At 42.8% G+C, this 22,468-nt stretch overlaps 1 protein-coding gene across 3 annotated transcripts in view; it reads left to right on the forward strand.

Moving 5' to 3' along the window:
- The window catches only part of HSD17B2 (hydroxysteroid 17-beta dehydrogenase 2), a 56,018-nt gene that overhangs the window by 25,471 nt on the left and 8,079 nt on the right, over nucleotides 1–22,468 (forward strand). For 2 of the 3 annotated variants that reach the window (XM_006183954.3, XM_032486854.1), the window contains exons 2-3: nucleotides 4,397–4,609; nucleotides 10,430–10,615. In XM_006183954.3, the coding sequence (XP_006184016.1) occupies nucleotides 4,397–4,609; nucleotides 10,430–10,615 (399 nt within the window). The remainder of the gene's footprint in view (nucleotides 1–4,396; nucleotides 4,610–10,429; nucleotides 10,616–22,468) is intronic. The other variant, XM_032486855.1, reaches the window with a different exon arrangement.

A 22,468-nucleotide genomic window follows, 5' to 3' on the forward strand; every position in this document is an offset into this window, starting at 1 on the left:
AGACTAAAATCTTGGAGAACCGTCCTGCTCTAGTCAGAATGCAGGATCCTTTCATACAAAAAATAAGGGAGGAGGAGGAAAAATAAGGGAGAGGGTGTGGTTGATTGTTGTAATCTTCTTGCTGCAGTCATTCTTTGTTCTTGCAGCCATCCCCAAGGACTAGGTCATGGTGTCTCTGTAAACCTCCAACAAAACAAAGATTATTCTCTACTACAGGGTTACTCTGGGGGCAGGGGGAGGACTATTGAGGTGAGGGGAACACTCTGATCACAGGTCTGTCAGTATTTCAAGGGTTAGACAAAAAAGAGTTTGCTTTCCTGGGGAGGGTAAACAGGTCTAGAAAGAACCAGGTGAAGGGAATGTGGGCGGGCCAGGAGTGATCAGAAGAGAGAACGCCTTCCCCTGAGGCTGGCCTGTTCTCTGGAGGGGCTCTTTGCTGGCTCAGGCTCAGGGTGGGCCAGGACCTGGGGGGAAGGTAAGAATCTATACCAAAGTTTGGTTAAGAAATATTTTGTTCTAAAGACTCACTGGGGACAAACAATTCAGCTAGTCATTAATGAACAGAAAAATGGGAATTTGGGTCTGGCCTTGTCATAAGTAAACGAGAAGGGCATCCCTGAGTCTTAGCTAAGTCGTACGGAGAAGGTGATGTCTTTGCAGGAAGCTGTTTCCCAAAACACAAAGAGTGGGGGCATTTCTTAACTTTCACTCTTTTCCAGGATTATAGGGCTTGATAAAGTTCAACATGTCATTACTCGGTTTGTAGCTAGCTCTCTTCCTAGAAACTGTCTGAAGAGAGTTAGATCCTGAATTTGGATCCTGAAGCTGGTCCACAGCACTACCTTTGAAAATGTCTGCAGATCATTCTCTACACAGAAAATGGGGTCAGGATCAAAGCATCTCTCCTTTTGTTCACTGAGTGTAATGTTTCCCAGATTCATCCTTGCTGCAGTGTATATCAGAACCTCTTTCCCTTCTACTGCTGAATAATTTTGCATTGTATGGATAGACCACATTTTGTTTATCCATTCATCCATTGGTGCACGACCCATTTTCATCTTCCTTGGCAGGTGCCCTAGCTGAGTGTTTATTTGCTGTGTGGAGCTAAGGGCCGTAGCTTCCATCCCTGCACCACAGGACGATTCTCTCTGTGCAGAGGGAACATCTGATATTGTGAAGGAAAAGCTGGGCTGGTCTAACAAGATAACTCACAAATCTAAGTATTGGAATACTGATCTGAGTTCTGCTGGACTAACTCATAAATCTAAGTTAATTAGTGTTGGTTTGCTGTTCATGTTTTTTTTTTTTTTTGCTAGCCAGCTGGATTTTCAAAGAGATATATCTGGCTTTGGAATGTTGGTTTGCTGCCTCCCTGCCTCCGCTTTTGTGATAATGATGTTGCTAAAGCTGTTCCATGCCTATTGGCCGAATACCCCAAGCTTGTACTTAACCCTATAAAACCTCATGCTTGGAGGTGCTCAGAGCTTCGGAGCAGAAGCCCCTCTGAGCCCGCCGGTGTAATACATCTGAGTACTCCAACCCTCCGAGTGGTGCTTGTTTCTTGGCTGGCCTGTCATTTCTGTAACAATATGACAGAAACCTGTCAGGGGAACGGGGGACTTTAAAGTCCATGGCTCCAATACGTCTAGCCAAGCGAACCAGGAGGCAGAAGCACAGGATGGGGTGCATGGCAAATGGGAGGGGCCCTGTGTGAACACCTGGCCTCACCCAGCAGAATGTGTATCACCTGGCTCCAGAACCCCTCTTCACTCCAATCTGGGTCTGAGTTCATTATTTTCAGGTTAATTCATTTCTTTCCTTGCTGAGCCAAAAGAGACTCATTTGGGGCTTGGCTTCTTTATACCTTCTTCTGTCCCTACACCGATAAAGGAGAAGTGGCATGTCTGGGATGGAGAAGAGGCATGCACTTGGATTTAGGTTCTGGCAAAGAGTCTATGTCCATCCCTACCTCTGTGACCTTGACCTCTCTCGTTTTGTTTCCCCATCTGTACAATGGGGATGATAATCTCGACTGTAGACTTTGGGAGAAGAATTTTACAAGACCAGATCTGACCACCAGTGACATTTGAGGATTTCCAGGGAGAGGCCTTGAGCATTGCACCCACCGTTTGGTGCAGCTGCCTCTGTCCAGGATCCAGCCTCATCCTTGCAGACCCAGAAGTTGGATATGTCCAGCTGCAGGTCCATTTCTACAGGCCAAAGCCACATTTGCTGGGCTCACAAAGCTGTTAGGCACATATAGTATTGTACATTAGGACCAGAACTCTAACGTGCTGATTTACACCAAGGCAGAGATCTGTCACATGGCCCAGATACCTGTGTCTGTTTTAACTCGTACTGTTTCCTCCTTTGGCCAGGCCCAGGGAGGAAACCACACACATGCAGGGAGCTGTTTCCTGGGCACAGGTGCACGTGGACATACAAGAAAGAAGGAGATGGGGCAAAAGTTAAACGCAATCAACTATGGTAACCAGATGCCTTCATCTGATAGTAGGCATGTCTGAGGGGCAGCAGTGGCCACACTTCTTGCTAAGCCTTCAATCTCTCAGGCAGGGTTTGCAGATGCCAGCCACAATGGCCTCTCAGGTACACTTTCTCCTGTATGGACCCTGGTTAATCTCTACTCCGGCATGACATTTTAAAGAAGAGTCATTACACAAGGAAAATAAGTACTTTCTTGTAGCAAAAATGGAAAACGTTGTAAGACAAAGCCTCCTCCGTTCTGCCTCTCCTCCTAGGGGCAACTACTGTTACCATTTTGGTGCCTCTCCTTCCAAACCCTTCCTTTTATATTTGCATGCATAGGTAGGTATAGAATTAGTTTCCTCCACCCGTTTTGGGGCATAAATTGGATTCTCTGTAAGAAGTGCTACACTGTAACTTATTTTATTTCACTTAACAGAGTATCTTGGGGCAATATTTATGCCAGTTTATATATAGTTTTACCCCACTTAAAAAAATTGGTGTCATATTCCATCATAGGTACCATAATTTATGTAACCATTCTCCAGTTCATGGATGTGTAGGCTATTCATTCCTTCTGCTGTTATGTACAGGGCTGTAGGAACACCATTTATCTTTGAATATCTATATGTTTTTCCTCTAGGACAGATAGTCAGACTTTTTGGGTCAGAGGATATGTACATTTAAATGGTTGCAGATTTTAGTCCTTCACATTTAACGACAATGTATGTGAATGCCTGTTTCGTGTCCTTTTGCCTTCTGATGGTGACTGTCCTCTCTTTGGAGACAGTAACACTTCTGATCAGATCCCAGGCAGGTCTTCTCAGCTTGGAAGTCAGACACTTTTTCTGATCACTTACATACTGATCCTCGAGTTGATTATCAGGAAAACTGATTTCCCAAGTTTTCCAATTTTTAGGGCAATGCATGACTTAGCCCGCGACTGCTGACAAGACAGATACCTCAAGGTTTACAGGAAAGATTGCCTGACACAGCCGATGTGAAGATGCTCTCTCATCTTTAGTGCTGTAGGCATAGTAATTGTTACACGTTTATTCTGGTATAGCTCAAAGGGTGATTTTATGTCCATGTTGTCATCTTCAATTTCAGACGTCTACTCTTTGCACTTGTGGGTGTAAAACGTTTTTTCCAGGGTCTGTAGTGTCCTCCACAGAGAGCTGGGTAAACTCCCATCTCAAATTCTGACACGTATTTCACATGAAGTTTTATTCTCTGGTTTCATGAAGCAGCATACTGAGGGATTTCTGTCTGGTTTCTGTTGCAGGTGTCTTTCTAGGGTTGATGTCTATTCAATGGCTTGGGAGAAGGCCATGAGTAGGGAAGAAGTTCTGAGGAGGTGAGAAGGGTGGGTGGCTATGAACCTTCATCTTTCATAATCCAGAAGGAACTGGCCCCTGTGGGCAACCTCTGCTGATGTCCTGTGTCCTCTTTGAAGCAGGACTTGACACATTGTTACATCTTTAAAAAGCAAAACCAACTCCAAAGTATTAGTTGGTAATGAATGTTTTACTGAAGATTTTACAGAATGATGGAGATGATTACATCAAGTACTACACACCACAGATGAAAAGAAAAGCTTCCATTAATTATCTTAGTTTTCCTCCTACGTTCTTCAGCCACCAGCCACCCCTGCACCATGCCCTCTATCAGCAAATCTCCTTCCACTTATGCCCCAACTCAAATTCTACCTCACCTCTCTACTTTTTTTTTTAAACAGAGAAATTTTTCTGTTGTGGCTTCATGTTGCATTTTTCCACTAAGCAAATGAAGAAACTTCCTCAAGATCCACTGTCTCCAGAGAACATGGACACTCATGCAGTGTTTTCCTTATTCAATCATTTCTCTTACCATTTATGTTAAACCCACTTTCTACTGCCTTGACCCCTTACAGGTAGTGATTCTGGATTTGGCCATGCTTTGTCCAAGTATCTGGATAAGCTGGGCTTCACAGTATTTGCTGGGGTTCTGAATGAAGGAGGACCAGGAGCAGAGGAATTACGAAGAACTTGTTCCATGCGCCTCTCTGTGCTCCAGCTGGACATAACCAAACCGCAGCAGATAAAAGATGCCCACAGCAAAGTCATGGAAAAAGTGCAGAACAGAGGTATTGCCTTCAGCTACCTGTGTCCTTGACTGCCCTCCATCTTCCTCACAAACACTGGATCCAGCCTCTAATTACCACTGCCCTCTAGTCTGTCCTGGCTACCGGCCACACCTGGTGACCCCCGTACTGAGCATCTGCCACATAAAGGGCCTCGCGTAGACAAGAAAATGTTAGGGATGAGTTACGCACGGTCTGTCCTTAGAACTTACAGAATTCTTCATCCCGTTTCCTCCAACATCTGCTCGGTCACTCTCCCATTAATTCCTACCCCACCCCCCAATTTCTTTCCTCCCACCAATATTAACATGTATTAGACTTTACAAAATAGCTTTGTAATCAGCGGCCTCCCTTAGCTGCTGCCTTTCTCCTCCCCTTCCTTCATGGCCAAGCTCTCTGGAACCCTGCTGCCCTGGTTTTGCTTCTCACCATGGCTCCCTAAATGGTCTGGCCAAGCTAATCAATATTATACTAAACACATGATCTTAACTTGTCTGCAGTGTTTAAAGGCATGGCTCATCCTCCCTTGCTTGGGCTTTGGAGTCTCTAGCCCCTCTCTTACCCAACTAGTTCTCTGGTCATTCTTTCTGCTTCTCTTGTATGAACCTCTTCCTGCTTCCCCTATGCCTCCCATAAATGTGCATGTTACTGAGGGCTCCATCCCTAAACCTCCCACTTCCTTGCTTCTACTCCAATACCAGGAATTCTCACCTGGGAAGTGTTTGAAAATACCTGTGGCTGGACCCAGGCTGGGCTACATAGCTGGGGGTTGGGGGGCAGGCAGTGCAAAATGAAAATTATGGGAGGGGGGCTTGTTTAAGACTTTAAGGCGGTGCCAGCAGAAAATTAAACCAAGCATGAGGACTTTCTGAAGCACAGGGCCCAGGGTGACTGCACAGATCACACACTCATCATACCTCCAATCCCCCACCAATCAAATCAGTATCTACGTACAGTAACTCAGCTAATCCTTCAACCATCAGGCCAGTACTGTTGCTCTCCTTTTGCTGAGAATGTCAGCTGTGCAGAAGATCCCATTTGGGGGTCCCAGGTATCAGTACATTTTAAAGCTCCCCAGGTGATGCTGACGCTCTGCCAGAGCTGAGAAACACTGCTATTTAATCCAATAATTTCCCAATCTGTATTACCAACCTAGCCCTCTTCTCAATGCCCCAACCTATATGCTTATAAAATTGGTTACCAGACATCCCACCTCAGTTCATCCCAAATTAACCTCACTAGCTTCTCCTCTGCTGCCAGTCTGCAGGCCAGGTCACCCTCCTGCAGTCCCACAGCTCAGACACTGGCACTGCCACCTAATCACTCAAGCTAGCAAGTGGGAGTCACTTAGACCTGCAGTTTACCCTCAATCTCTGCATTCTATTGGTCCCCAGTCCTGTCCAGTCTACCTCCTAGATCTTTGTCATCCTGCCCCTTCTATCATCTCCAGGCAGCTGTGGCTTAACTGGGGCCTCATCTCCCACCTGAGTTCCCACAACGGCCTTGCAATGAAGCTTTCTTTCCCCATCGCTTTCCAAATAAAGAGTGACTTTTACAATGTGCACATCTTACAGTGTCACCCATCGGCTGAAAACCCTTTGATATACAGAACCGCTATGTCTTGGGTTCCTCTCATGAGCCAGGCCTGTGCTTTCTCTCACTGAATGGTTGTATGGTTCTCCATCCAGCACCAAACACCCTAACAAGGATTGAAGGCCATTCAGGATACTGGCCCTTATCGAACCCTTAATCTGCAATATCTGCTAGTCCATTCAGTAAATTCTGAATGGTTTCCAGAGTAGGATGTGTTGGCTCATATCTTGGCACATCCAGCTTCCTCTTACTGATATTTCTCCCTTGCCTCCTCCAGTGTCTCTCTCTAAGACTTCTGCCTTTGTCCAGCTGCAGACTCTACTCCCACAGAACATTAAGCTCAAAGGTAACATCTCTTGTGTGATCCTCCTGGTAATACAGGTTACATCATTCACTTCCTCTCCTGGACATATCTGCACACGCCCGTATTAGTGCATTGTTACATTGATACATCATTACGATCCATCTCCCACACCTCACTACAAAGTTCCTTAGAACCAGAATCATGTTTCCATCAGGATTCTTTCAGATGCAAGTGACACATCACAATTCAAAACTGCTGAAGAATAAAGGGAATGTATTTGCTTATATGATTAAAAAGACCAGTTGGCTTCCAGGATGTCTGGATCCAGGCACTTAAGCAATGTCATCAGGACCTCCGCTCTCCATTAGCTCTGCTTTCTCCTATGCTGGCTTTATTTGGAGGTTTTCCATGAAGCCTCAAGCACTTTCTACTTATATCCTCTTTATAGCTGACATAAGTAATATTATTTCCTTCATTTGGTAGTTGAAGGAGTAGTTATTATATAGACAGCACTTACAAGTGTCCCTGGCATGAGCCAAGCAGTCAATAAGGGCCCCTATTTTCCATTCACTCAAAATTAAGTACAGCCCCTGGCATATAGTGAATACTTAGTAAACATCTGAGAAATGAGAGAAAAATAGATTGTTGTTTAGTAGCAGTTAATTTTCAGCAAGTTTAGCAATGTGTGTTCATTTTCTAGAAAGGTAGTTTTCCTAGACAGGTCTTTTGCTGTTTCATAGGGTTGATTTTGTTCTTCTTATGATTGACTTTGTGGTGTCTTACTCATGGAGATATTCAATAAGATCCCTCTAGTGAGGTCCAGAGGGGCATTATTGACCATACTGAATGATAAAACAGTAGTTCTTGATATGCTAATACCATGCCAGCATCCTGGGATGAAGGGGTCCAAGGTGTGAGCCCATGCTGTTTTGGGGCTAGCATTTTGGAGAGCAGTCCTCTTCTGAGACAGAATTACTGACACACCAGTGTAACACCAACACAGAATTATCTGCTCTTCTCAAGGTCTCTTACCTTCAGCCTCTCAAGTCAAAGAAAAGTGGATCAGTGAAAGAGGGGAGCTTAAAATCACCAAGAAGAATGTTTGCTAAAGAATCCTCTGGGCCCTGTGGATAAACCAGAAAACATTAGCTTCTGTGAGACAGCCAGCAACTGTGCTGCATTCCTACATGACATATTTTAAAATTAGTATGAACATACTGTCAATTATTAATCAATGTTAATTATTTAAAAACTATTATTAAATCCTATAGTTATAAGGGGCTTATTGGCCAGCTTTGAATTCTATGGCAGGAGTTGGCAAGCTGTGGCCCTGTCTGTTTTGCTTTTTTTTTTTTTAACATTGTGTTCTGGAATAATTGTCCATTCATGCATAGTTGCAAAGAATGTACAAGGAGATCCTGTGAACTCTTTGCTAAGCCTCCTTCAATGCTAACATCTTGCATAACTAGTAAAGTTATCAAAACCAGGAAATTGGCATTGGTATAAACCCCAGAGTTTATTCAGATTTCACCACCTATACATGCAAGTGTGAGTGTGTGTGTGTGTGTGTGTGTGTGTGTGTGTGTGTGTGTAAATCAGCAATTTTATAATGTGTAATTTTGTGCAAAATCATCACAATGAAGATACAGAACTGTTCCATCACCACTGAGGTCTCTCATACAACCTTTTTAGAGCCATATTCTCATCCTTTACCTCTGGCAATCACTAATCTGTTCTCTTATCTCTTTAACTTTGTCAGTTATGGAACATTGTATAGATCTACCACCTGTTTTTGTAGAACCTGTGAGCTAAGGATGGTTTTTATATTTTCAAATGGTTAAAAGAAACCTGAAGATTTTTTGACACATGAAATTATATGGAGTTCAAATAACCAGGTCCATAAATCAAGTTTCATTGGCACACAGCCACTCCCATTCATTTACAGATAGTCTGTGGCTGCTCTCACACTGCAATGGCAGAGTTGAGAGAGTAGGACCTGCAATGGTAAAATATTTACTATCCAGCCTTTTATAGAAAATGTTCACCAACCCCTGTCCTAGGGCATTCTCAAGCTTCCACCTGGTGCATGTGGACTGGTCAAAGTTGCACAACAGGCTGAGTGAATTAAAACCATCACTTGGAGGTGCTAATGGAGACACCCTCTCCTCCCATAACCATTCTCATAATGGCTGTTGAACTCTTACTACGTGTCAGATATCCTCTCACTTAAGGCTCCCAGTCATTACTGAATGTAAATGTCAGACCACAACTCAGGTGTGCAGGAAATGTAACTTTGTTTTCTATAACTCAACCCAGTTTCCTTTTCTGAGCCAGCTTTCTGCCATGTGGTGAAAACCATTTCAGTCATTTTGAGCTTTACACTGCTTCCCCAGGGTAGCATCTTAAATCCCTGGGGATGGGACATTTCACTGTTGATGGTCAGTGCCTCATGCTGGACCCTGCTGAGACGTCCAACACTCTGTCCAGTGCTCGTGCAGGTTGGCTGCTTCCTACTTCCTTAATGCCATCAGAAAGGCACTGTTGGGGTGGTTCCTCCTGCCATTTCTGTGCCCTTGCTAGCACCGAGGCTCATTCTGCTCCTGTCTGTCCCACAGGTTCTCATACTTGTTTGTGTACCAGGATTACCTGGAGGGCACGCTATACCGCAGTGCTGAGCTTCAACAACAATTTCGGATCACCAGTTTCTGATCCAGCAGGTCTGAAGTGGGGCTCCAGATGTTGCATTTCTAACAAGTTCCCAGTTGATGCTGATGTAGCTGGTTCTGGAACACACCTCAAGAACTGCTGGTCTAAACCATGCCAGGCTCAGGGAACTCAGAAAATCTGCTTCAGGTCTGTCTGGCTGAACACACCCCGGATCCTGTCACCTTGGCTTCTCCGAGGTAAAGAGGACCCAGGTCACTCCCCTCTGCTCCAGATCCCTCTCCCCTAAAACACCTGGAGTTTTTGTATTATCCCTTTCCTACCATTTAGGGTAGTGGTTCCAAAGCTTATTGTATATTGGAATCACTTAGGTAGGGAATTTTAAAAACTACTAATGCCAAGGGCCTGTTTCTCCACCACCCCACAGTTTCTAATTATCTGGGATGTGGCCTGGACATTGGATTTTTAAAGCCCCCCAGGTGATATTACTGCACAGTCAAGGTTGAAAACTACTTGTGGACAGTGATTCTCCAAGTGTGGTCCAGACCTGCAGCATCAGCATCACCAGGGAACTTATTAGAGATGCAGATTCTCAGGCCCCACCCCAGACACACCCCTAATCAGAGTCCATGGAGGTGAGGCCTAGCAACCTGTGATTGAACAAACTCTCCTGGGGATTCTGGTCAGTCAAGGGGATCAGGCCGCTTGGAGAAGGGAATAGGGTTCAGGGAGTCTGCAGTCTTCTTAGCTCTTGGCACTTCTGCTCTAGTTTTCCTGTTTCCCTGCGACAGGGACTCTTGTTGTTGAAGGAAAAGGGAAGACAGGCTCTTCTATCATTGCACTGCATACAAGATATATCATCTTATATCTCCATGTCCTAAAGATGTCATACTGTCTCCATACACTCCTTTGAGAGAGAAACATGAGGTAGAGGCTTATTAAACCTCCTCTTTGCTGTGTCATCCCTCCACTGACAGAGCAAATATCTAGCTGCCTGGATGTAGAAAAGGGCTTTGAGCTAAACGAATATACCTCCAAAAAATCATTGCTTAATATTTCACAAATTTATGCTCCACACAACTCCTCAAGGTAGGTGGTTTTAAGTATTCAAGGAGACTGAGGTTTGAGAGTTTAAGTGGTCTGCTTGGATTCTAAATCTCAATGGGATGCTTATGACGCCAGAGCTTGAAGGGTTAAAAATCTTCCTACTCTTTAGTCTTGCCCAATCTCAAAAATCTCCAAGCCTTTTCTTTTGTCCTCAGGACTGTGGGCTGTGGTCAACAATGCCGGGATCTTTAGCTATCCAGCTGACGGGGAGCTCACTCCCATGACTGAGTACAAGCGATGCATGGCTGTGAACTTCTTCGGGACCGTGGAAGTCACAAAGGCATTTTTGCCTCTTCTTAGGAAATCCAAGGGGAGGCTGGTGAACATCAGTAGCTTGGCAGGTAAGTTGGCCTTTCCCCACAAGGTTGTGGGCGCCAATCATGCAAGATGTGGCTCGCTGCGTTCTTTGTGGGCTGAACGAGAAAGCGTGACACTCAGACAGGGTTGGGTCAAGATTAGTCAATTTGTGTATTTACTGTTGATCTTAATACAATATAACCTTTCTTCCCTCTCAAATGGTTTCATGTACTGACTTTTACCCACCTTCTAACTCATCTATTCATTCCTGGGGATTATAGGGTTCTTACCTATTTTCACAGTGTGACTGCTGACACACAAGCTTCCTAGATTTGGACAGAAACCCCCCACACAGTTAATGTCAGCATGACAGGTAATCTGTTTTCAACCCTCCTTGAATTTGCACACTCTGTCGCATTTGCCTGTAAGATGAGTAGGCAGATATCTTCACTCTGCTGGCACCATCATAGCCTTGTATCTCAGTTGGCTGCCTGCTAGTATTTTCTGTAAGATTATTCCCATTGTTTTGCCATCTCAAGGCAGTTGAGTCAGGGTGTGACATTCGTGACTCATCTCTCTCCACTTCAAAGAACAAGTTAGTCAACAACTTGAGTCAAGGGTTTAAAGACCTCCCTTCCATAAAAGATGTCCACGTATGTGATGTTGCATTCTTTCTTCTAGAACAGACATTTTCAAACTGGGGTTCCTCAGAGCCTTACTCAGCTTTGAGTGATGTCCATGGGGTTCTTTTGGGCCACTGCACGGGTGAAAGGAAATCCAAGGGGGTGGACTTGGGACTCCAGGATCCTGCCTTCACACAGAGGAATTCCACTTTTCACTGTTGAATCAGTTGGTTCCAAGGAAGATTTTCTTTTTAATAAAAAGTCCAATTATTTATTTATTTATTTATTTATTTATTTATTCATTCATTCATTCATTCATTCATTCATTCATTCATTCTTTGTGGGTTTGTTTGTTTGTTTTCTTTAAAATGGGGGAAGGAGGTTCTTTGTATTTTCTAGACAATTATTTTTGTCCCTCAAATGTTCTTTCCTGGATTTAACTTAGCAACTTCCTTGAACTCAACTGCTCTGTGACTGTGTCACTAGCATCGCTGGTTGGCCTGAAGAAGGAAGAAAGGGAGGAAGAAAGGAAGGAGGAAGGAAGAGAGAGATGGAGGAGGAGAAAGGATGGGGAGAGAGAAGTCTAAGTCTCTGGTTAAGAGCAACCAGTATTGCATTTTAACTTCCATGAGAACCTCAAAATATTTCCAATTTTTTCGCTACCTTGCTGAAGCAAATAAATCTTGAGAAAACACATTTGCAATATTCCACCCTTATCTTTCTTCTGAACTTAGCCTTTATATTTTTGACCTCTGGGGAAACATCACCTTTCTCAGTTCCCTGGTACGATCTGGTACTTCTGGGAAAGTCCACATGCTCCTTTGAATGCTCACTCATTCAACAAATATTTACTGAAATGACTGCTCATTGCCTTCTCCTTGACACAGTGACAAGGAAGTTTTTCTTGTTTTTCTTTTTATCCTCAACTTTGAGCAGCTTATCCATTCATAAGATTTTACTTTATTTACCACTAATATGCACACTATCTGCTATAGGCCCAGGATCTGGCATGTAGTAGAAACTTAATTAATAAATGAAGGAATCCAAGTGTGCAAATGAATGAATGGGCAAGTGACGAATTTACAATAGAGGATGCCCATTCATACATCTTCAACATGGGTTCTAAAACTTTTTCTAAACCAAGACTTTGTACTGTCTTGCCACATATTTCCATTGGAGAAAAATGTCTGAGGGTTAAAATAAGTCACACATCTCACTCCTATTCTCACCCCTGGACATGCAAATTCTTTACATCCAGCCTTACTATTTCCATTCCATTACCCTACCATTATCACCAAGTCGACATGTCTGGAGTCAAACTTGCTACCAGCAATTCATCGCTTGCTCTCCTGACTTCTTTCTGTTCTTCTCCTGGTCTTGTAGGTTTCAGAGCTTTGAGCCTTGGATTTGTTTCTCCCTGTGCCTTTCTCTCCTTTCTCCCACCCAGTCAGTCACTAAGATGTATCGAGTCTTCCCTCACCCCATCGTCCTTTGAATCCTTACATTCCAGAGAAACTCTAGAAATAGGTTCATTTTCAGGACTCAGAAATGACACAAGGTATTATATAAAGTTATTAAAGTTGTTAAAACGATATGAAAATAGGACATATGGGAGGTATCTGTATCTGACAGGGCAAGTGTTTGTAAGAAGCCAGGAGCACAGATCTTAAATCATGCTTACAATTTCCCTCTTTGACAAAGAGCAGAGGAGTTCAGCAGAATCCCTAGTACTTTGCTGATGAGAGTTTTGCAGAACAGTGGAAAGGTTTTGAGCAAGGGGATAAGAAGCTAGACTATAACACAAGAATCAGAAGTCAAGGCATGCATAAAATATAATATATAACCGATCACGAATCCACAGCAATTAACATCCAGTGTGATGCCAACTTGATGATGTGTCTTGTGGCAAAGTTAAGGTAATAGTAATTTTGGAAAATGTGCCTATCTGGGAGTTCATCCTGGTCTTTTCCTCATTTTGAAGAAGAGGGTATGGAGAGAGAGGGAGAGGCAGCCAGTCACTAATAAATGTTCTCCAGAAGGAGCTCATGGTTGCCCTGACCCACTGGGTTGTCTTGAGCTTGGCACCTCTGCCACCTTTTGTATGATAAGGATGTCAGTGGTGCAGATTTATCATGGAAGTTTGCATCAGCCAGGAGGAACTGAGCTGGAACTTATAACTGTTCTAGTTATCCATTGCTGCATGGCAAATCACCCCAAAGGAAGTGTCACAGGATGCTGCCAGTAGGCAACTGCTCTGGTAGAATAGTGGTTTCTCAAATATGTGCATGTCATAATCCCTGAAACCTGGAATATGTGACCTTACCTGGCAAAAGGGACTTTGCAGATGTGATTGTGGTAAGGATCTTGAGAGGCAGAGAGTATCTAGGTGTGTCTGATGCAGTTATAAGAATCCTTAAAAGTGGGAGGCAGAAGGGTCAGAATCAAAGAGAGGTTGGAAGATGAAGGAAGGGGTCATGAGCCAAAGAAGGCAGGTGATTTCTAGAAGCTGGAAAAGTCAGGGGAGCTTAGACACTCTGGAAGGAATGCAGCCTGGCTAAGACCTTGATTTTAGCCCAGTGAGACTTCTGATCTTCCGAACTGTAAGATAATTCATGTGTATTGTTTAAGCCACTAAGTTTGTGGTGATTTATCACAGCAGCAATAGAAAAATAATACACCTGGGTTGGCTGGGATATTAGGTAAAATACTGCTGGGCCCATCCCTGTTTCTTTAAAGGTGGATGGACGATGCATCTGCCCTTCCTCATTGCCTTTTCTCCCCATCAATTCCTGCTGCAATGATAAGTGCATGTTTTAGTCCTCAATTTGGCTCTTTCTGTCAACCTTTAATTATCTCTGATAAACAACTTGCCACATGCACTTAATTTCCTCTTCCAAACATTTTCCTTTTCTCCAAACTCTGACACCCATTCCTTCCACCTTTATGCAACTCAGGGCCCTGTGGTCAGCTTTTTTCTCATTCTTCACATCATGTTGAATCAGCATGTCGAATCAGCACTTTATTACATCCCCACCAAAGCAAAGCCAACTTCAGAAAGCATAGATTTTCTTCAAGACTTTGTGCAAAGATGGAAGAGAGGGTTATATATCCTATACCACAAAACCCATTTTAGTTAACATCCCTTTTGGAGGCTTCTTTTCTCCTTCCAAAAGTCTCCAGTTGCCAGCCACCTCTTCTCTGGTCACCTCTCATTCCTCCACCTGCTCCTTGCTGACTCCAAAATCTTTTCTCATTCATCTTTTTAAGGCTTATTCCTGTTGTAGCATGTATCAGAACTTCATTCCTTTTTAAAGCTGAATAATATTCCATTGTATGGATTGACCACATCTTGCTTATCTATTCATCAGTTGATGGACATTGGATTGTTTCTACTTTTTGGCTATTATGAATAATACTGCTATGAACATTTATGTACAAGTTTTTGTGTGCACATTGAAAATTCTATGTAACAGTTAGCTCTATTACTGTCATCTTCTGTGTCTTTGGGTAAGTCCCTTAAACTCTCAGTGCTTTGCTTTTTCATATTTTAAAACAGAGTTGATGAGGGTAATAATAGAACCTACCTCCAAGGACAGTTATGACCATTAAGTACACTTAGAACTGATGTTAAAACATGCAGAGCAGCCCCTGGCATACAGTAGACATCTAAATAAATATGAATATTAGGAAGCATCCATTAGGCTTCAGGCACTTGTTGGATGCTGTCAGATATATGATCCCAATACCCTGCCTGGTAAGGATTAGTATCCTTATTTTGGAGTTATGAAAACCAGTGTTCAGAAGAGTTAAGCGACCGGCTCTTCAGGTAGAATTGGAATTTGAACTTTGACCACATGTTCAGATACACAAACTCAGTGTCCCACTAATTCAGCTGGATCATGTGTTACCACCATGTCAACCACAAGGCCATGAGCTGCAGGGGCTCTTCCCAAAGTATCACTGCCACCATTTTCCTCTCCGGGCCTACTCCACTGCTAGATGCTCACTCCAGCTTCACTGCCATTCCTGGATGGAAAGAGGGTCAACATAATCATTCCTGTGAATGGGAGGTTCCAGGATTGAGGCAAGGCAGAAACATTGCCTCTTTAAATACTTCTCTATTGACAAAAGAGTCAATCACATTATGAATACACTGTTCCCTCCCATGTCTCCCATCCCTAAAGATAGGAACAAGAAACAGAAAGAGCAAGAGAGATATGTAGCTATGCAGGTAGAATCAGGCTTCACAAAGGAGAGAAAGCCAGGGAGCAGAGTGGGGATAAACTGCCTAGGTGTTGATTCTGTCTTTACCACTGAGTGACCCAGGACAAAATTCTCAACCTGAGTTGCAGTTTCCTCATTTTACAAAGGGGATGATAGTAATTGTTTCTTCTTAGGGCCATAGTGAGATGAGATGAAATGCCTTGGGTTTAAGCATCAGCCTTGCACCTGGTATATAGTAGAGTTAGAGACCCAAAAGCCATTCACCATGATGTGAGAAGTCAAAGCTGCGATTTGCTTCCTTAAAACTCTCACAATAGCCAGGGGTGGTGTATGGCCAGGGGGAGAGGGCAGAGCAAGATTGAGTGAACTTCCTCATGCTGAGTTGTATTAGATGCTTACACACCTAAAGTCAGTCAATTCTAACCTCTGCAGGATGCAGATGTTAATTCCTTTTTAGCTCTAGCCCATCCTAACCCAGGATCATCCATCTGGTAAGCAATGGAGTCAGGGTTGGTAACTGGGTCTGTTTTACTCCGAATTTCATGTCCCTTTCACTTTTCTAGACTGTTAAACAAGAATATACCAGGCAAACAGCGGGGGCACAACACAGACCCTAACTCTAGTACGTTTAAGCAATGATTAGGAAGTCTTAGCAATTTAGTTCTGTCTCCTACACCAGTGCTTCTCAGACATTAATTTGTATAGTGGTCACATGGGGATCTTGTTAAAATGCAGAATTTGACTGAGTGGGTCTGAGAGGGGCCTGAGATTGTGTATTTCTATAACTAGTTCCTAAGTGAATATTATGAGTCCTACTATGGACAACTTTCTAATGCAACAAACTTCAGATGCATTAGAATCACCAGGAAGGCTACTTAAAAACAACTGCAGGAAATCAAAACTATGTAGCTATGCATAATGAGATAATGTTTTACACCCAGTAGGATGGCTATAATCAAAAAACCAGAAAATGACACTTGATGGCAAGGGTGTGAAGAAATTGGAACTCTCCCAAATTGCTGGTGGGAATATAAAATGGTGCAACCTCTGTGGGAAACATATGGCAGTTCCCCAATAAATTAAACACAGGGTTACAATATGACTGAGCAAGTCTACTCCTAAGTGTACACTCAGGAGAACAGAAAACAGGTGTTCAAACAAAAAGTCATACATGGGTACTCAAAGCATCATTTTTTATAATAGCCAGAGATGGAAACAACCCAAATGTCCATCAGCTGACAAACCGATAAATAAAATGTGGTCTATCCATACAATGGAATATTACTAGTCCATAAAAGGGAATGAAGCCTTGATACACTGAAGGGTGAACCTTGAAAAGATTATGGTAAGTGACAGAAGATAAACACAAAGTCACATCTTGGACGATCCTATCTATGTGAAATGTCCAAAGCAGGCAAACTCATAGAGACAGAAAGCATATTAGTGGTCATCAGGGGCTGGGGAGAAAGTGCATGATAAGTGACTGCTTAATGGGTATTTGGGGCACTGAGAATATAATAGAACTAGATAGTGGTGTTGGTTGCACAATACCGTAAATGGACTAAATGCCACTGAATTGTATGCCTTAAAATGGTTAAATGGTGAATTTTATGCTTTATGTATTTTTCCACAATAAGAAAAAAGTTCTGCCCCACCCCCAGAATTTCTGATTCAATAGGTCTAGAAAGTGATCTGAGGACTTGAACTTCTAAGATTCCCAGTTGCTGACGCTGGTTCTCAACCACACTTTGAACAAGGTCCCAGGCATTGATTCTGATACTGAACAGTTTGTTGAATTCCCAGAGGTTGTCAGAATGACGTGGGAACAATCAGAAGATATTAATCTCAGATTTCTGCTAACCATGGCTAAAGGAGATTGGCAAACCTGTCTCTCCTGGGGGCAGGTGGATGGTTTGGGTTCTTGAGCTTGGCAAGTTTCAATAAAGGAAATGACTCTATTACTTGAGCTGACTCCAATTGACTGGGAGGAGGCAGAAACTGACTGGGAGCCCTCATTACATTCTTCTGAGGCAAGATCATGCAAGTTCTGGCTTGGGAAGGTAGTAGAGAATGAGAAAGCTGTGTGGGCATGGAACCCTGGTACCTCTATAAAAGTGTCCTGCACCCAGTTCCGTGGTGGGAAGGGGGATTTTCTTCCACACCAACAAGCAGTGCCCAGATACTAGCAGGCTGTCCTACAATTCAAGTCTGACACCAACTACCTGGAGATAGCATCAGATCCCACAGATTAAGGGGCCAGTCTTATAAGACTGTCCCTCTCATCCCCACCCTGGATGCTGATCTCAAGTCCAGGTTATCACCCGTGCTTCTAACCAACAGGCTATAGTTCAGAGGTACCAACTACCCCCTCCTTGGGTTCCATTAATTTACTAGAGAGGCTCAAAGAACTAAGGAAACCTGTTTACTCACTGGATTTCCAGTTTATTACAAAGGATATTAAAGGATACAAAATCAACAGCCAGAAGGAGAGATACACAGGGCAAGGCCCAGGAGAGGGTGCAATGCTCCCATGCTCTCTGAAGGGGCCACTCTCCCCAAATCTCATGCATTCACTAACGTGGAAATTCTCCCAGCTGCCTCCTTTTGGGTTTTTATGGAGGCTTCACTAAAGAGGCAGGAGTGACTAAATCATTAGCCATTGATAATGGATCTTAATCTCCAGCTCCTCTTCCTTCCCTGGAGGTGCGAGTAGGTGTGAGATTAGAAATTCCAACCCTCTAATCATTTGACTGGCTCCACTGGCAACCAGCCTCCCTTCCCTTAGGTGAAGTCCAAGTTGCCTCATTAACATAACAACAGGCCACATTAACCTTTGCCGCTCGTCACTTAGGAAATTCCCAGGGTTTTAGAAACTCTGTGCCAGAAACAGCGACGATGACCAAAGATATATTTCTTATTATAAATCGAAGTATCACAGCCGACCTATACAGCCTCAGGCTGAAAAATTGCAATGTTCCTGTCCCCTGTTGAATACTTGTGAATAGCTCATTCCCTTAAAGAGCCCTTTCTTTTTCCATTATTCCTACGGGACCATACGTGAGTTTTAGGCCAGGAAAAAGGGGATCTCCAGGTAGGTGCTGATCATTACAGCTTCAGAACATGTTTGAGGCACTGTGTTAACTCAGAGGACATCAGGAACATTTGACGAGTAGAGCCTTGAGAAACATCACTAACGTTACTTATGCGGCACCAAAGGAGTCAAGCAAAGACCAGGACTGAGCCCCCGGGGTGGGGGGAGGGGAGAGAGAGGCCCTCTATGGTTTTGTAAGCTCCAAAGTTGTAACTTCAAGTCTCCCTCAGCTTTAGCCACGGCCAACAGGGCACCATAAGGTCAAAGGAAAGACAGTGGCCGCCAGAGCGATCAGAAACGTGAATGTTGAGTTTATTCTTGCCAGGGAACAGATTCACTGAGTAGTTCCCCGAGGCAGAAAACCTGGGTGGCGGGGACTGGTATCTTCTGGGAGAGGGTGGGATGCTGCTTTCACGGTGGCTACACTAAGTAAGGAGAGACAGTTTCCAATTATGAAGGACGAAAAGAGTCCATGGGTCCGTTCGTGGTTGGTTAAAACAGGTCCCATTGTGACTGGGTGTTCTGTTAAGTCACTTAATAACAGGTCACCTCAAGTTCTGAGCCATTTATCAGCACTGGCTACTTAGAATCAACTGCAGGGAAACCCAGCATTCATTCAATTTTGATACCTCCCAAACAAGGACTACTCTAAAGGTAAAGTTTTGCCTTTACATTAGCTACATCCATGATGGGGCTGTGTGTGAGACAGAGTGAGAAAGAAGGAGATTGTCACTTTAAATTTGGTTGCAGCCTTGGCAGAAAATGTTTGAAAGCTCTAGCTTGCTTAGGGGGCTTATCTCATCTTTTAAGGAACGTTTCAGATGAGCGGGACCTTGATTTCTGAGCCTCCCATGCCAAACTTCAAAAAACCTTACACTTTAATTTTATTTATCAAAATGTTAGGCTACCTTATGACCTTGGTACAGCCGAAGACCTACATGGGAGCTAGTCAATGCTCCCAATTTAATCATGTCTTAATGGGCGTATGCATTTTTAAAGTTTTTATTTGGAAATAATTATAGATTCACAGGAAGTTGCAAGGAACTGTACAAGGAAGTCCAACTGTTCACCCTTCACCCAGCCTCCCCTAATGATAACATTTTGCATAACTATAGTACGATATAAAAACCATGTAATTGACACTGGTACAATGCACAGAGCTTACTCAGATTTCACCAGTTATATGTGCACTTATTTATGTGTGTTTATAGTTCTGTGCAGTTTTATCATACATATAGCTTCCTGTAACCACGAACACAACCAAAATACAGAACGGCTCCATCATCACAAGGATCCCCTGAGATACCACTTTTATGGCCACATCCATGCCCTCACCCCATCCCCAATTCCTGGCAACCATGAATCTGTTCTCCATCTCTATAATTTTATTTCAAGAATATCATATACATGCAATTCCATGGTATGTAACCTTTTAAGACTGGCTTTCAATCAATATAATTTGAAGGGAATATATTTTGACTAAGGCATACACAGCTGAAAAGCAAACAAAACCAAACAAAAATACACCTTCTTCCTGCGGCACAGCATTAGAAACTCTCTTTTAATTTCAGTCTCTTGAAACACAACGTATCTTACCCCTCACACCTGTAAGACTTAGATCAAGGATAAAACAGCACTGCCAGGTCATTATTCAACTTCTGAGATCACACGAGCCTTCCATATCCAAAACAGAAATCTGTTTTTTCAGGTCCCAGCCTGTATTAACACGTCCATGTCCAGAGGACAGAAATAACTGGAAAAACTTCAGAGATGTTCTTTAGAATTGTTTAACAACCCTATCTTTTTATTAGAATCACCTGAGGGAGCTTTCAAACTCCCAGCACCAGTGGAATAATAGGAAGCTCTAAAAGGGAGCTTGCTTTGTGCCAAACACCATTCTAATACTTCAATTCATTTAATGCTGACAACAACACTGTGTGATGTATGTATTGTCATTATTCTTAATTTACAGATTTAAAGACCAAGGCACATAAACATAAAACAACTTTTCCTCTTTCCTGATTTTAATTGATGCTACTAATCAAGCAGAGCTGGTATTTGAACACAGGCCGTGTTGGCTCCAGAACTGGCCTCTTAACTGCTGCCCTTTTCTGCTAACCTGCCTTCCAGCTGGCCAGACTCACCTCATCTCTAAAAACCGTAGAGAATTAAGAACAATCTAACCCCACAAACTGGGTTGTAACTTTCAACAAGTTGCTTGAACTTCTTTGGCCTTTTTAACCAGTAAAAGGAAGAAATTGGATTTTGAACTCTAAGATTTTGTGAAACTATATAAGAACCAGCTGGTTGTATGTGCCAAGACAGGAACCAGGTTTAATGTTTTGTGCCACATACTGTATTGAAATTTCATCAGTGAAGCCTCAGGACTCTTCCTTCTAAGTGAAAGGGCCAAACCTCAAACTAACTTAAACAAATAGGGGGAAAGGAACTTATTAGCTTATCAATTGGCTGGAACCAAGATGCCAGATGGGATCATGGTAACTCTCTCCTACCTCCACTCCCTGTTTCCCTCCTCAACCCTCACTTCCAGTTTTCTGACCACCCCTTTTCACTCCTCAATTTCCTTTGCTTACCTTCTCCTGGTGTGGTAGCAAAAATGCCCCCTGGGAATTTCACTGTTTCACCATCACCACACTTAAGTAGCCAGGAATAAACAATAAAACCATCTCCCTTCCATGATCTATATCGGGGCTCTGGCTCAGTGTAGGTCACATGCCCAGCCCCAATCCAATCTCCATGTTCAGGGGATGGGATACTATGATTGGTCATTCTGTTCTCTTAGTGAGGGCAGAACCATTGACTAACAGCCTTCCTACAAAGACAGGGAAGTAAGGATAAGTATGTCCCAAAAGGAAGTTATGTGAGCCAGACAGAAGCTTTAATAATAATGTAAGAATAATGATAATAATTGACATTAGCTGTTCTAGGTATCTCTACTTCAATGCCTGTGCTCCCTGACCCCAGTTTTATTGAGATATAATTGGCATACAACATTGTATTAGTTTAACGTGTACCACATAATGATTTATATGTATATTGTGAAATGATTACCACAATAAGGTTAGTTAACATCCATCACCTCACAGTTATAATTTTTTTTCTTGTGATAAGAACTTTAAAGATTTACTCTCTGAACTTTCAAATATACAACACAGTATTGCTAACTATAGTCACTATGCTATACATTACCTCCTCAGAACTGATATATGTTATAAGTGGAAGTTTGTACCTTTTGATCACCTTTATCCATTTACCCACCCCCTAACCCTCACTTCTGGAAACCACTAATTTGCTCTCTATATCCATTAGTTTGTTTGTTTGTTTGTTTTGAAGATTCCACGTATAAGGGAGATCCCATAGTATTTCTTTGTCTGACTTATTTCACTTAGCATAATGCCTTCAAGGTCCATCCATGTTGTTGCAATTGGCAGAAATGGCAATTTTTTATGGCCAAATAATATCTTATTATATATACATGTACCATATTTTCTTTATCTGCCCATCCTTTGATGGACACTTAAATCATTCCTATTGTAAATAATGCTGTAGTGAATGTAGGAGTGCAGATACTATGCTGTTTTTGATAGAAACTTTTATTGAGATCATTATAGACTTACTAAAAATCATAAGGAAGAATAAGAGAGATCTTGTGTTCCCTTTACCCAGTGTCCTCTAATAGTAAGATTTTGCAGAAGTATAGTACAATGTTATAACCTGCATACTGATAATGATCTAATTCACCAATTTTATTCATATTTCCCCAGTTTTCCTTGTACTTGTATGTGTATTTGGCTCCCTACATTTTGTCATCCCATTTTCTTTTTAATTGCATTGTATGGCTTTCAGATTGAGGCTAGAAAGTCAAATTCAAGGCATGTTTCATTAAGTGGCTGGAAATGGCCAATGTCTACTAAGATTGGCCTTTAAGAAACCAGATC

This window comes from Camelus ferus, chromosome 9, assembly GCF_009834535.1.
Source record: "Camelus ferus isolate YT-003-E chromosome 9, BCGSAC_Cfer_1.0, whole genome shotgun sequence".
NCBI classification, from domain to species: Eukaryota; Metazoa; Chordata; class Mammalia; order Artiodactyla; family Camelidae; genus Camelus; species Camelus ferus.